This window comes from Balaenoptera musculus, chromosome 11 (genome assembly GCF_009873245.2).
Source record: "Balaenoptera musculus isolate JJ_BM4_2016_0621 chromosome 11, mBalMus1.pri.v3, whole genome shotgun sequence".
In the NCBI taxonomy this organism is placed as follows: Eukaryota; Metazoa; Chordata; class Mammalia; order Artiodactyla; family Balaenopteridae; genus Balaenoptera; species Balaenoptera musculus.
The window spans coordinates 25,104,211-25,117,932 of record NC_045795.1 but is presented as its reverse complement, the minus strand read 5'-3'; the positions used below and the strand labels follow the sequence as shown (position 1 = coordinate 25,117,932).

Below are 13,722 nucleotides of genomic sequence, written 5' to 3'. Positions count from 1 at the left end.
GCACAATCTGAATGTACTGAAATGAATATAAAGCAAACACTTAACTGTACATTATTTAATTTTGCATTATTTAATTTTTCTTTGCTTCAAAAGGAATGTTTTGGATTTTACAAAATGATCATGTGGTCACAATTCACTACTGTAAATGTACGAAGATAGGAGATTAGGATTCATTTGTACTGATCACATGACATAATTCTATAAGGTTTGTTTTTAAATAACTCATTATCATTAACATTTTAAAAAACAGAATGCAAAAAATTCTGATTATTTGAGCCTTTAAAATGTGTGTGTATCTTTTCCCTGCCTCCCATTCTGAGGCCGGGTTCCTGTTGCCAAAGGTATTTTCATCCCCTCCATCTTAGAAAACAGATGGCATAGGAAACTGGGGGTGCCCCAGGCTTCAATCTTTGGTCTTCTTCTTTGTCTATGCTCACTTCTTTGGTCCAGACCCATGCCTTGAAATGTCCTTTACACAAGCGGTCCCCAACCTTTCTGGCACCTCAGACTGGTTTCGTGGAAGACAGTTTTTCCACGGACCCGGGGGGAGGGGCGGGGAAAGGTTTTGGGATGATTCAAGCGCATTACATTTATTGTGCACTTTATTTCTATTATTATTACATTGTAATATATAATGAAATAATTCTGCTGACAGGAGGCGGAGCTCAGGTGGTAATGCGATCGATGGGGAGCAGCTGTAAATACAGATGAAGTTTCACTTGCCCGCCAGCCACTCGTGTCCTGCTGTGTGGCCCGGGGGTTGGGGACCCCTGCTTTACACAGTGAATTGTGTCCTGAATTCTGCGTGTAACTGCCTATCTGACATCTCCTCTTGAATGTTCAATGGATATCTGAAACTAAACGTGTTCAAAACCGAATGCCTAATTTTGTTCCCACCCCCCCCAAACCTGCTCCACTGCATTCTGCTCCGTATCAGGTTGATAGCAGTTCCATTTTCTCGGTTGCTCAGGTCAGAATGTTGAGTCATCCTGATTCTCCTCTAATACCGACTTCTTTCCCAAAACCCAGCCCTGCATCTCAGGTTGCCTCCTGCCACAGTAACTGTGCGTGCTGAATTCAGGAAGTCTAAAATCCAGCTCACCGTTCTGTGCTACAGAGTTGTCTTCTCAGGTAAATCTGTGTAAGCCTGTGGCTCAGGTACAGACCATTTCGTACGTGAATTACTGATCATGTCCTCTTTCAATTCTTTGCAACTGTTGTAAAATGTTACTTTAAAAGGATCTTTGTCTTTTGCTTTTACCATATGATTTTTCTCCTTTAAACATTCCATTACATTCATCCATCTCATCTTTTTATTATGAGTTTTAAGGTCTTGACTCCATTATATTCATATTTCTCCTATGCAACTGCCCGTTCTCTTTTGCTTTTTATCTTGTTCTTCCACAGCAGACATTATACATTATGTCATCTTCCCATCCATTGAACCATAATTGTCTTCACTAAAGAGTCTCCTTGGTTTGTTCCTCTTACTCTAGTAGAGGTTTGGGTTAACACTCTTGCCTCCCTGAAGCATCTTTCTAATACGTTCTTGCCCTGAAAAGAAGTATGAAAAATAGAATTATAGAAATTTTTAAATCCCAACGCATGTCAACATAAGCTTTTTTTTTTTTTTTTTTTGGCCACGCCGTGCCACTTGTGGAATCTTAGTGCCCAGACCAGGGCTCGAACCGGCGTCCTTGTCAGTGAAAGCGCAGAGTCCTAACCACTGGACCACCAGGGAATTTCCAACATAAGCTTTTTATATTATTTTAAAATGTTTTTTCAAATGTACAGTAGATGTGTCATTTTGACTTTACACTGTTGCTGATGCTCCCAGAGGACCTAGGATTTGCTTCGTCTAGGATAGATGTTTCTGAGCGCAATGAGGGTATTGACACGCCACCCAAGAGTCTATGGTGGATTGTTGATTTGAGAGTCATTCATATAAAGTCTCTAAGAATGAATATGTCATTAATGTGCATTTACAAGGGACTGCACTCCTAAAGAAATGGACTGGAGACTTCATTTTCATTTTGAAACCAAAAGTCATAGTCTCTTATTCTTTCCAGAAATTCTAAGAGGGATTTTTGACATTGAAGTAAAGCTAGTAGAGTTAAGTAAGGTCTTTAAGCCATCTTGTCAAGGAACGTGTTAATAAACAGTCTACATGTAGTTTGAGTATTTAGAGCAGAGGTCAGCAAGCTTTTTCTGTGAAGAGCCAAATAATAAATATTTTGGGCTTTGCAGCTGTCTTTGTCTGCTTGAGCTGCCGTAATAAAATACAGACAGACAGGTGACTTAAACAATAGAAATTAATTTTCTCACAGTTCTGGAGGCTTCAAGTCCAAGATCAGGACTCCTGCTGATTTGGTTTCTGGTGAAGGCTCTCTTCCTGGCTTCCAGAGAGATGCCTTCTTGCTGTGTCCTCACGTGGCCATTCCTCAGTGCCTGTGGGCTAAGAGAGGGGAGAGCTCTCTTCCTCTTCTTACAAAGCCACTGGTTCTGTTGGATTAGGGCCCCACCCTTAGGGCTCATTTAATCCGAATTACCTCCTAAAGACCCTATTTCCAAATACAGTCACGTTGGGGGTTAGGGTTCCAACATACGAGTATTGTGGGGGTGGGAGACAGTTCAGTCCATAGCAGCAGCCCAGCTACTCAGCTCTGCCCTCGTAATGGGAAAGCAACCATTAGCAATTACGTGTTAACTATTTCGTATAGTTTCCATGTGTTTTGAAATTTTATTCTTCTTTTGATTTTTCAACCATTTAAATATGAAAACATTCTTAGCTTGCAGGTTATACAAAAACAGGTGGCAGGGGTAGGTTTGTCCCATGATCGTAGTTTGGCAACCCTTGACTTAGAAGATGGGAGTGATGAGTATTCGAATCTCCCTGAGTGGTTCTCGGCACAGGAAGGTACTTGGTATTTTTGGATGAGACACTAATACACCATTTTTCCCTCCCTTTTGTATTACAGGTGCTGAAATTTGATGCCTATTTCCAAGAAGATGTTCCTCTGTCAACTGAGGAACGTTACAGGATCCGCCGAGTGAACATTTACTACTATCTGGAAGATGACAGCATGTCTGTCATAGAGCCTGTTGTGGAAAACTCCGGGATCCCTCAAGGCAAGTTAATCAAACGACAGCGCCTAGCCAAGAATGACCGGGGAGACCATTACCATTGGAAAGATCTAAACCGAGGAATAAACATCACAATTTATGGCAGAACTTTCCGCATTGTTGACTGCGACAAGTTCACACAGGTATAGTATATGTTTTTGGAAGCTGTGGTGCTGAGGCATTATTCTAATCTACGCAAGGATACATGTCACTTGTTAGGGTAAGAGGAGGGCACTGATCATCTGTCCTGAGTGGATTATCGTGCAGGTTAATTTGGCATTTGTTTGTGTCCTATGTGCCATCACTATGTAGTGACATCATTTTTTTCAAAATGATATTGCTACATATCCATTCAAATAAAGTTAAACTCCCTTCACAGCTGAATCATTTGATAAGAAATCAGTTCACATGCCAGTTCAGGTAGAGAATAGGGGAGCTAGTTCCCTTGATGGGGTAGAAATATGGAAGAGGCATTGAGCAATTTAGCTGAAGTTTGGGTTTACAAAAATAGCACTACCACTATTAGCAGATATGAGCCTAAAATTTTTTGTACAATTTGTATTTTTTCCATAACTCATACTTGCTTTGTTCTAGGGAAACTTGCTACTTAAAGAATTCCTGGAATAAAAGCATTTTTAAAGGAAAACACTTTTTTATAGTGAGAAAAATCCTCCATTTCTCTATTTCGTAAATATGGATTTTTTGATAACTTATACTTAATTGTAGAGAGAGAAAGAAGCGAGCGAGAGAGAGCGCTTTCTTTAGCACAAAGTGTAGGTATTAGGAAATCAATTCCAAATTTGTTTCACTTAAAACAAATTTTAGTAGCAAAGGTATAGTTCCTGAATTTTTTATGCCTTTAATCCCATGTGACCTAATGCCAAATGTGATTAATTTTTACCATGCACTGAGCTCCTGTGAGTTCACTCATTTATTTTCTTCATTTAGTAATTTATTTAGCAAATGCTTACTGAGTGCCTGCTGTGTGCCCGGCACTGTTCTAGGTGCCAGGTATAAGTATTTGCCCTTATGGAGGTTATTACATTCTGGTTGGAGGAGACAAATAACAAGCAAACAAATGAATAATATGTCAGATGCTGCTAAGAGCTATGGAAGAAACTAAAGAGAGTAAAGGAGATGGGAGTTGGAGGGGGCACGATATGTAAAGGCTGGTCAGGGAAGGCCTCACTGATGAGATGGTGCAGGGACAGGACCTCAGGGCAGTGAGGGAAGGAGCCATGGCATCCGTGTCGCCCCAGAGCTGCCGAGAAAACCGTATAGAAGGTGGAGGTGCCAGACCATCTTTGAGATATTGTCCCCTTCAAATGTGTTTTGATCTCTCATTTTTTAGGTTTTTGAAGTTCTTTTTATCATAGGCAGTTCCAGAATTGTGCTGACAGTGAAATATTATGAAATGTATAAATTTAAGGTATTACAATTGTTTTTACAATTGTGTCTTTACTGACAGTTTGAACATTTGCAAGTTGATCACTGAGCCATTGATCTAAGCCAGTTACAGTCAGTTCTCATTATTAATGGTAGTTATGTTCACTGCAGTCACCACAAACACTGAATTAGCAAATACTGAACCATTGCTCCTAAGAGAAATACAGAGTTAAGTTCCTACAAGCCTCTGGTCAAAACGTTACCTTGTTCTGTGTGTTCTTTCTGTTTACAGATGCCATATTTAAAATATATTGTTGATTCATTAACATTGAGGTCATGGCCAATAGCACTGTAAGTCATGCCTGAATGAAGCTTAGCTGACACTTGTATTTTTTCCTTAAGATACATCACAACTGCCTTTTTTTCTGTGGTAAAATGTACATAACCTGAAATTTAGCACTTTAACCATGTTTAGATGTACAGTTTAGTGGCACTGAGTACATATCACAGTCTTCTTGTACTGAGAACAGAAAACAGCACTGCTCTTTGGGGGCTATTTCAGACAGCAAAATCACCAACAGAAAGCACACAAGTGAGAATAAGTGGCTCCAAATAGACCATGAAAAGGACACTTTTCCACCAGGAAAGCTGAAAACAAGAAGGCAGAACTTCATGTTGTTCAGCCTCAGCTGGCAACTCAGAATTTTCACTGCTCCGTGCACAGCTGTAAAGGACCACAAAAGCGCCACGAGGGTTGATTACAAATAAGTTTTAGCAAGTGGACAAATTTGTAAATACAGAAATTTGTGAATAATGGGGATCAGCTGTATTTTAATTACTAATGATAGACAAGAGCTGAGTATTTCAGGCACTGATGATTAGATTGAATTATGTTTTCAATAATTGATCTGTTAGGTTACAAGTTGGCTTCTATAACAGTTTGAGATTTGTTCACATCTTATCTAATTTGATGGTTTTCACTACAGCTGGACCTGTGAGTGGATAAGGAAGAGACTGGCTTTATAGTGTGATCTGGACAAGGAACCACCTCCATTCACACATATCATCATCACCATCCCTTCTCACCCCCTCCTCCTCATGGCTCCACATAAATGGTCCTAGAGACAGAATGAACTGAACATGTTAAAAAATAAAGCTCCAGAACTCAGAGAGCTAGAATTTATTATCTCCACTAAAGTATTACCGCTGGTGTCACAGATGTGAATCCTACTCCACAGATACAGGTGCACAAGAAATGTTATTTTGTTTTTTTAAAGTAACTTAAGACCTAATTGAGCTCCAGTCCAACTGGCCTGGTGTTTCTGTTCGCCCTCAGCTTTGCCAAAGATTCTAAGCCCTAAGAATAGCAAGTAAGCAGCAGCACTCCCAGACCCAAAGGGGTCATCTGTGCAGGGTTCCTAGGTTGTTCAGTGACCAAGGGCACCTCCCTGAAGCTTGGTGCTGAGTAAGAGACTGGGCTGTGAACACCTGTGCTGACTGGCTGCACCTGTGCTCCGAGCGTCCCTGCAGAGACCTGGGGAGTCTTGCTCTTCTAAGGCCCACCAACCTGTGTCTGTTTTCCAGTCTGGGGGAATCTCCCCCTTTCTGTCTTCTTGCCCTCAAAGACATTCCCTTCTCACCCCTCCTCCTGGGACACTTTAGAATAATCACTTCAAAGAGTTTAGGCTTTTTCTAAGAGACAGGAAGAACAGTCAACTTCAGGAAGCTTCTACATACCTGCCGAAATCCCTAAAGTAAGGTTGACAAAGGGCCTGGTTATCAGTTGCAAGCAACAAAAAGGACTAAAACACCCATTAAATTTCTCAATCAATAATCCTGCTACACTAGTAGACCATCTCAAGGGAGGGGAGAATTTTATTGTCATCTGCAGTTCAGTAGTTTTAATAGATGTTGAGATCATAATATTTTAATATTGAAAGGATATTGGAGGGACTTCCCTGGTGGCACAGTGGTTAGGAATCTGCCTGCCAACGCAGGGGACACGGGTTCGAGCCCTGGTCCGGGAAGATCCCACATGCCACAGAGCATCTAAGCCTGTGTGCCCAGGCTACTGAGCCTGCGCTTTAGAACCCGTGAGCCGCAACTACTGAAGCCCGCGCACCTAGAGCCCGTGCTCCACAACAAGAGAAGCCACTGCAGTGAGAAGCCCGCGCACCACAATGAAGAGTAACCCCCGCTCGTCACAACTAGAGAAAGCCCGCATGCAGCAATGAAGACCCAACACAGCCAAAAAAATAATAATAAATAAATTTTTTAAAAAGAAAGGATATTGGAGACTGCCTAATAAAACTTTAAATACTAAGATTATAAGCTAGTTAGTAGAGCTGATACTAGAACCCATGTATTTTGGCCCTGAGTTCTGTATATTTTCTATTGAATTGTCCAAAAGCAAACCACACAATTCCCAAAAGAAACCCAGATTTCAGATTAATTTCCAGTTCCAGAATGTAAACAGATCCCAGGAAATTGTTCTTTTCTGATCAACAAAAAAGATAGTTTATTGTGCTTTTAAGAAGAATTGTCAAGTTGTATTAAAATATATAGTGACTTAAAATATTTTATTTACTCATAATTAGCAAAATAAAATTCAATGATCACATCAAGTTCAGATGCTTTCACTTTTTTTTAGTGAGATTTGAGCACTTGATTCATCTTTCCTATTTAGCTGAAATATTTTTTGGTCTAAAATAACCAGTGGGTATGCTTTCTTTTCTTTTTTTGGTGGGAAGTACTTAATCATATATTTGTTTTAAATGAGATGGAAAGCTGGGGATTTGATTTCAGCTTAACTTTGCCATTGTGCAGCTTGCCCCTATACCTGATATGAATTACATATTGTTCCGACTATGGTTAGGTTCACGATGTATGTATCTAAGCAGTCCGAGTACTTCCTCTGTTCCTGGGCACCTACTTAAATCTAATTGATCTGAATTCATATTTGAAGCCAGTTACCTTACCATCATGTCTTCCATTTATACTTAAGGTAATTATCAATTATTATCTGCATTATAGAACTGGGTCAGTCAAAGGCTTAGTACTGCTAAGTCATGCTCAAGCTGCAAACTAATGGTTAAGGTGGGCAGTAGCTTAGAAATTCTTATTATACTTATTTTTATAGCATCACTTAATATTTACTTTGAGAAGCTTCAAGAAAGATAATCATTATTAATTTTGAATTATGTAGGTATTTTTGGAAAGTCAAGGAATTGAACTAAATCCACCAGAGAAGATGGCTCTCGATCCTTACACTGAACTCCGGAAACAGCCTCTTCGTAAGTATGTGACTCCAACAGACTTTGATCAGCTCAAGCAGTTTCTCACCTTTGACAAACAAGTAAGTGACCTGGTAGGTTTACTTGTTTCCAAATGCAGCACTGCTTATTAGCAAGTTATTTTGGTAGATGTGTATCTTGAAACATACATCTGTAATTTAACTGGTCAGATACAGTGCTATCTTTCTGGGGTTAGAGGTGCAGGAATGCCTGTTTCATATCAGAGATTCAAAGATGATTGTGGAGTTAAGTCTTGTGAGCTCCACCAAACTTTTAAATCTTAAGGCAATTCCTGAGCAACATCTGCTCCCTGCTTTATACTTCTAACCACCTGCTTCTTTTCTCAAATATGAATTAATGTCAAAGAATCCTTTGGGAAACCTTAAATGAATTATTGGGATATTTCAAAGCTATTGCATATATGTAGGTTTCTAGTGTTAAACTAGTAATTTCACAGCATTCCCATTGCAGATGATTCCTTGTTCAATTTTATATTGATGTGTGAGTACATAATGTTCTGGGTATTTTCCAGCTCTGTTCCAACCTTCCTATCTTCCCCTTGTGGGCTGGTGTATTTGAGTCTTCTCCTTTACTGTACTAAAGGGAAAGAGAAAACAGAGAGATCACCCTCAGTGTTTCTTTGCTGCTTTTTTCTCTCAGACATGTAATTCCTTTTAGTTCAGAAAATTTTACCTAGCACTAGCAAGGTCTTTTAAGGACATTCTTTATATCAATCATATGTCTGTCATTATTTTGTATTTAAAGATTGTGTTGTTGATACTGTTACTAGAAGGAACAGTTGAAAGAACTAAAAAAAAAAAAGATTAATAAATGAAAATTCTTTCCATACTAATTATATACAAACCATTCACATGTACCTTTATTAATACGCATAAAGCACTGAACAAAGGGCCCACTGCTCTTTTAATTCAGCTTCTCTTTCACTGACTAATATTTTGGATCAAAATGAATCATTCTTTCTCAGCACAAGCTTATAAGACTATTATTTAATACTTTCCAGCTGTTGACATCTGGTATATGATTTCAGATGTTTTTATATCTTTGGTGAATACTTTGTTTTTAACCATCTGAGATTATGTCATAGTCTTTCTGGTTAATCTTTTCATCATTGTCTGATACAGAAATGCCAAAGCAGCTAAGTTAAACTCTCCACCTGTAGAATTTTTACTTAAGTCACTGCTTTGGGTTCCTCAAAGGTTCTTCGATTCTATGCGATCTGGGATGATACAGACAGCATGTTTGGCGAATGTCGGACCTACATCATTCATTACTATCTTATGGATGATACAGTGGAAATTCGAGAGGTCCACGAACGGAATGATGGGAGAGATCCCTTCCCACTCCTCATGAGCCGCCAGCGCATGCCCAAGGTTTTGGTGGAGAATGCAAGTATGTGTGATTCAGTTTATCCTCTGTTAATTGGGACCTTTCCTGGATCTCAAAGGAGTTAATCAGTGTGGTCATTCCCTTTACACTTGGGAGGTGCTTGCTGTGTTCTCGTAGGTACTCAAAAAGCGGCTTTCCCATAACTTCCCTCCTTTACTGGCCCCTCAATCCAAGCTTGTATCTCAAATGGTCTGGCAGAGATGACTGATACCAAGATCAAGGGAACAAAACCAAAACAGCAGTGGAAGATTTGTTTAAAGTGTGGAAGAGCAAGGCTTCTGAGCTGAAGCAATTTCATGTCAGATTTTTAATGCATTTCTAAAACAAGCTTGTTTTCATTCAGAGATATAGCGTACCATTTCCTTATGTGCTTTTCAGACTTTGCTTCTCACCTCAACCACTTCCTAATCAGGAAGTTTCTATGTGGGATAACTTCAGATGGGAAAAGGCATGTCTGTGGTTCATAAGGGTGGATCCCCATTGTATCAACCCCTTGGTCTTTCTTTGCTGGTATTAAATAACCTTATCAATTGGAGTGTGAGAATGCAAACAAAATGCAGCTGAGACAGGCTGTCTGTCACTGCTTCTTTGGAATAAGTAGATTTGCTTTAGTTATTGACTTAATAGTTTAAGAATTTTCTCTTACAAAAGTGTCATCTTGGTCACATGTAATGACCAATGTTTGGATGGCTGACAGAACTCTGTAATAAATACTTTGTTTTTTTTGGTTTTTTTTTTTAACTCTATTTTTTGGAACTAAGAGATAAGAAATTCCAGGTATTGAGCAAGAGATTTGGCTTAGAGGTTATAAACAAATTGGCAGTCTGAAAGCTAAATCCAACCTACCCACATGTATTGCTTGGTCTGCAGAGTGTTTTTTAAAAATGCAGAGTTATTTGGGGGCAAGGAGGTGGAGATTTCCATTACTGGGAGAGTAGATAATCAGAATGTGGTGAAGGTATATCTTGATAAATATGTAATAGTTAGAAGCAAAATGTACAAGAAAGCAAATGGATGCATCTTAAATGCATAGTGCTGTGTAGAAAAAAAGTAAAAGGAGATGTATAACGCAATACCATTTACATGAAGTAAAATGTACACAAAACTGTAAATATGCATATAATCAGAAAGCTGCTCATTAGCATGGTTGCATGTGAGGCAGAGGAGAATGAGATTGGGGAAAAGGATAAAAGGGAGTAAAAATTGTCATCATTTTAAAATTAAGAGACAACATTAAACACCTCTTTTTTTGAGAAATGAGAATAATTGCTAACACAGTTTACATTCTCAAATAGCGATAACTGGATCCATGCCCTAGTTCAACTTAGTCCGGCTGCTGCCTGCCGTGTTTCTTCTACTTAGCTCCCATAGAACCCTCTTAGAGTTCTGTGACACTGGGACTAATATACTAATTTTGGCCTTCCAGAATGCTTAAATGAGCCTGCAATGCCTGCCGTCTGGAGCTGACAAACGTCAGAGTTATGATTAAGAAGAAGAATGGGGATGTATTCAGGGTGGCATGAAAAAAGTGTCACTAAATCTCTTGAATTCTCAGGTTCCATGTTTGTGTCTGCCTTATCAATGTGCCTTACCATTATGGCCTATGTTTAGACTTTTCAATATGTAATCATCCTCATCTATAACTTCCCAAATTTTAACAATTTTCAGCAGGGGTAGATGGAAAAGGCAGCCTGGTGATCTATGTAGTCCTTTGAAAAGGTAGGACACATATCTTTTTGTGAAAGTTATTGTTAGTCTTGCAGACAGAAAAGGCTAAGCTTCCATCAGCTAAATAATTCCTTTAACTGGAACCACGGTGTTAAAGCGTCTGACTGACTCCCAGGGGCATTAAGCCAATGGATAATTTTTATTGAATTCAGTTAAACAAGAGTTAAATATCTGCTATGGGAACTACGTCATGTGCTAAGTGCTGTGCTGTGGAGGATAAAATGAAAATGTTACTCCCAGACCTAGAATCCCTGCCCTTCAGTCACTTCTAGCGGCTGGGGAGACAAGTCATATAAATACTCAAAGCGCTTAAACAGTAATACAGGTGCTCCAGATTATCTGATTGTTAACCAGTTATGTCATGTAGACAAAGCTCAGAAGAAGAGGTGTGAGCTAGAAAGACTAAAGGCTTTGCGGGAGAGCTGGGAGTGGACCTAAACAATGGACCCTTACTAGGAAAAATCTAACGTATAGAAAGAAAATGATTCCAGAAGTAAGATCTGAGATATAAGAAGTGATAAATAAAGAAAACGGTAAAATGTAGGTAAATCTAAATAAACATTGACTATACAAACTAAAGGAACAATGTTAAATTTGAGGGGCTTAAAAAATATCAAGGTAAAATTAAAATTTATTACAGTAATGATATTGGAGCAGTGATAGGATTAAAAAACAACAAATTTTGAAAAATGTTTGGGTATTTTTATGGATTATTTATTTTTATTGAAATAGAATTAACTTACAATACTATATTAGTTTCAGGTGTACAACACAGTGGTCTGATACTTTTATACATTACAAAATGATCACCAGGATAATTCTAGTTATCATCTGTCACCACACAAAGTTATTACAGTATTATTATTATTATCGTTATTTTCAATGTTCCCCTGACAACTCTAATGCATAGCCAGGCTTTTTTTGTTTTAAATATTTATTTATTTATTTGGTTGCGGCCGGGTCTTAGTTGCGGCACGTGTGCTCCTTAGTGGTGGCTGGCGGGCTTCTTATTTGTGGTTCACAGGCTCCTTAGTTGCTGCTCGCAGGCTCCTTAGTTGCCGCTCACTGGCTGCTTAGTTGCGGCACGTGGGCTCTTTAGTTGCGGCTTGCCAGCTCCTCGGTTGTGGCGTGCATGTGGGATCTAGTTCCCTGACCAGGGATCAAACCCGGACCCCCTGCATTGAGAGCATGGCATCTTAACCACTGCGCCACCAGGGAAGTCCCTACAGTACTATTGACTATATTCCCTATGCTGTACATTACACCCCCATGACTTATTTATTTTACAACTAAAGTTTGTACCTCTTAGTTTCCCTCATCAATTACACTCATCGTCTTACCCCACTCCCCTCTGAGAACCACCAGTTAGTTCTCTGTATCTATGAGTCTGTTTCTGTTTCGTTATGTTTATTCTTTTGTTTTACTTTTTTAGATTCCACATACAAGTGAAATGCAGTATTTGTCTTTCTCTGTCTGACTTATTTCACTTAGCATAATACCCTTTAGGTCCATGTTGTCAAAAATGGCAAGATTTCATTCTTTTTTATTGTTGAGTAATATTGTGTGTGTGTGTATACAGCACTTTCTCATTATCCATTCATCTATCTGTGGACATTTAGATTGCTTCCATATCTTGGCTATTGTAAATAATGCTGTAGTGAACAGAGGGGTGCATAAATCTTTTTGAATTAGTGTTTTTTTTTTTCCCAGAAAAATACCCAGAAGTGGAATTGGTGGATCGCATGACAGTTCTGTTTTTAATTTTTTGAGGAATCTCCATACTTTTTTCCATAGTAGCTGCACTAATTTACATTCCCACCAACAGTGCACAAGGGTTCCCTTTCCTCCACATCCTCGCCAACATTTGTTATTTGTTGTCATCTTGATAACAGCCATCCTGAGAGGTGTGATGTGATATCTCGTGGGTTTGATTTGTGTTTCTCTGGTGATTAGTGATGTTGAGCATCTTTTCATGTGCCTGTTGGCCATCTGTATGTCTTCTTTGGAAAAATGTCTATTCAAGCCCTCAGCCCATTTTTTTAATCAGGTGGATTTTTTGTTTGATGTCGAGTAGTATGAGTTCTTTCTATATTTTGGATATTAAACCCCTTATCAGGTGTATTATTTGCAAATAGCTTCTCCCATTCAGTAGGCTGCCTTTTTGTTTGGTTCCTAGTTTCCTTCACTGTGCAAAAGCTTTTTAGTTTTTTGTAGTCCCATTGGTTTATTTTTGCTTTTGTTTCCCTTGCCTGAGGAGACATATCCCCAAAAAAATGTTGCTAAGACTGATGTCAAAGAATGTACTGCTTATGTATTCTAATAGAAGTTTTATGGTTTCAGTTCTTACATTTAAATTTTAATTCTATTTTGAGTTAATTTTTGTATATGGTGTGAGTATGTAGTCCAGTTTGATTCTTTTAACGTGTGGCTGTCCAGTTTTCTCCACACCACTTATTGAAGAGTCTGTCTTTTCCCCATTGTGTATGCTTGCCTGATTTGTCATAGAGTAATTGACCATATAAGTGTGGGTTTATTTCTGGGCTCTTTGTTCTGTTCCATTGATCTATGTGATCTATGTGCCAGTACCATACTGTTTTGATTATTGTAGGATTGTAGTATAGTTTGAAATTAGTGAGCATGATACCTCCAGTTTTGTTTTTCTTTCTCAAGATGGTTTTGGCTATTCAGAGCCTTATGTGTTTCCATACGAATTTTAGAATTATTTGTTCTAGTTCTGTGGAAAATGCCATTGGTATTTTGATAGGGACTGCATTGAATCTGTAGA

General features: G+C 38.8%; 1 protein-coding gene across 3 annotated transcripts in view; it reads left to right on the top strand.

Moving 5' to 3' along the window:
- Positions 1–13,722, top strand: part of EFHC1 (EF-hand domain containing 1) — a 59,466-nt gene that overhangs the window by 13,440 nt on the left and 32,304 nt on the right. For all 3 annotated transcript variants that reach the window (XR_005021992.1, XM_036870587.1, XM_036870589.1), the window contains 3 exons: positions 2,979–3,266; positions 7,715–7,864; positions 9,020–9,212. Coding sequence is in view for 2 of the 3 variants with exons in the window: in XM_036870587.1 (XP_036726482.1) it covers positions 2,979–3,266; positions 7,715–7,864; positions 9,020–9,212 (631 nt within the window). In the remaining variant the exon portion in view is untranslated. The remainder of the gene's footprint in view (positions 1–2,978; positions 3,267–7,714; positions 7,865–9,019; positions 9,213–13,722) is intronic.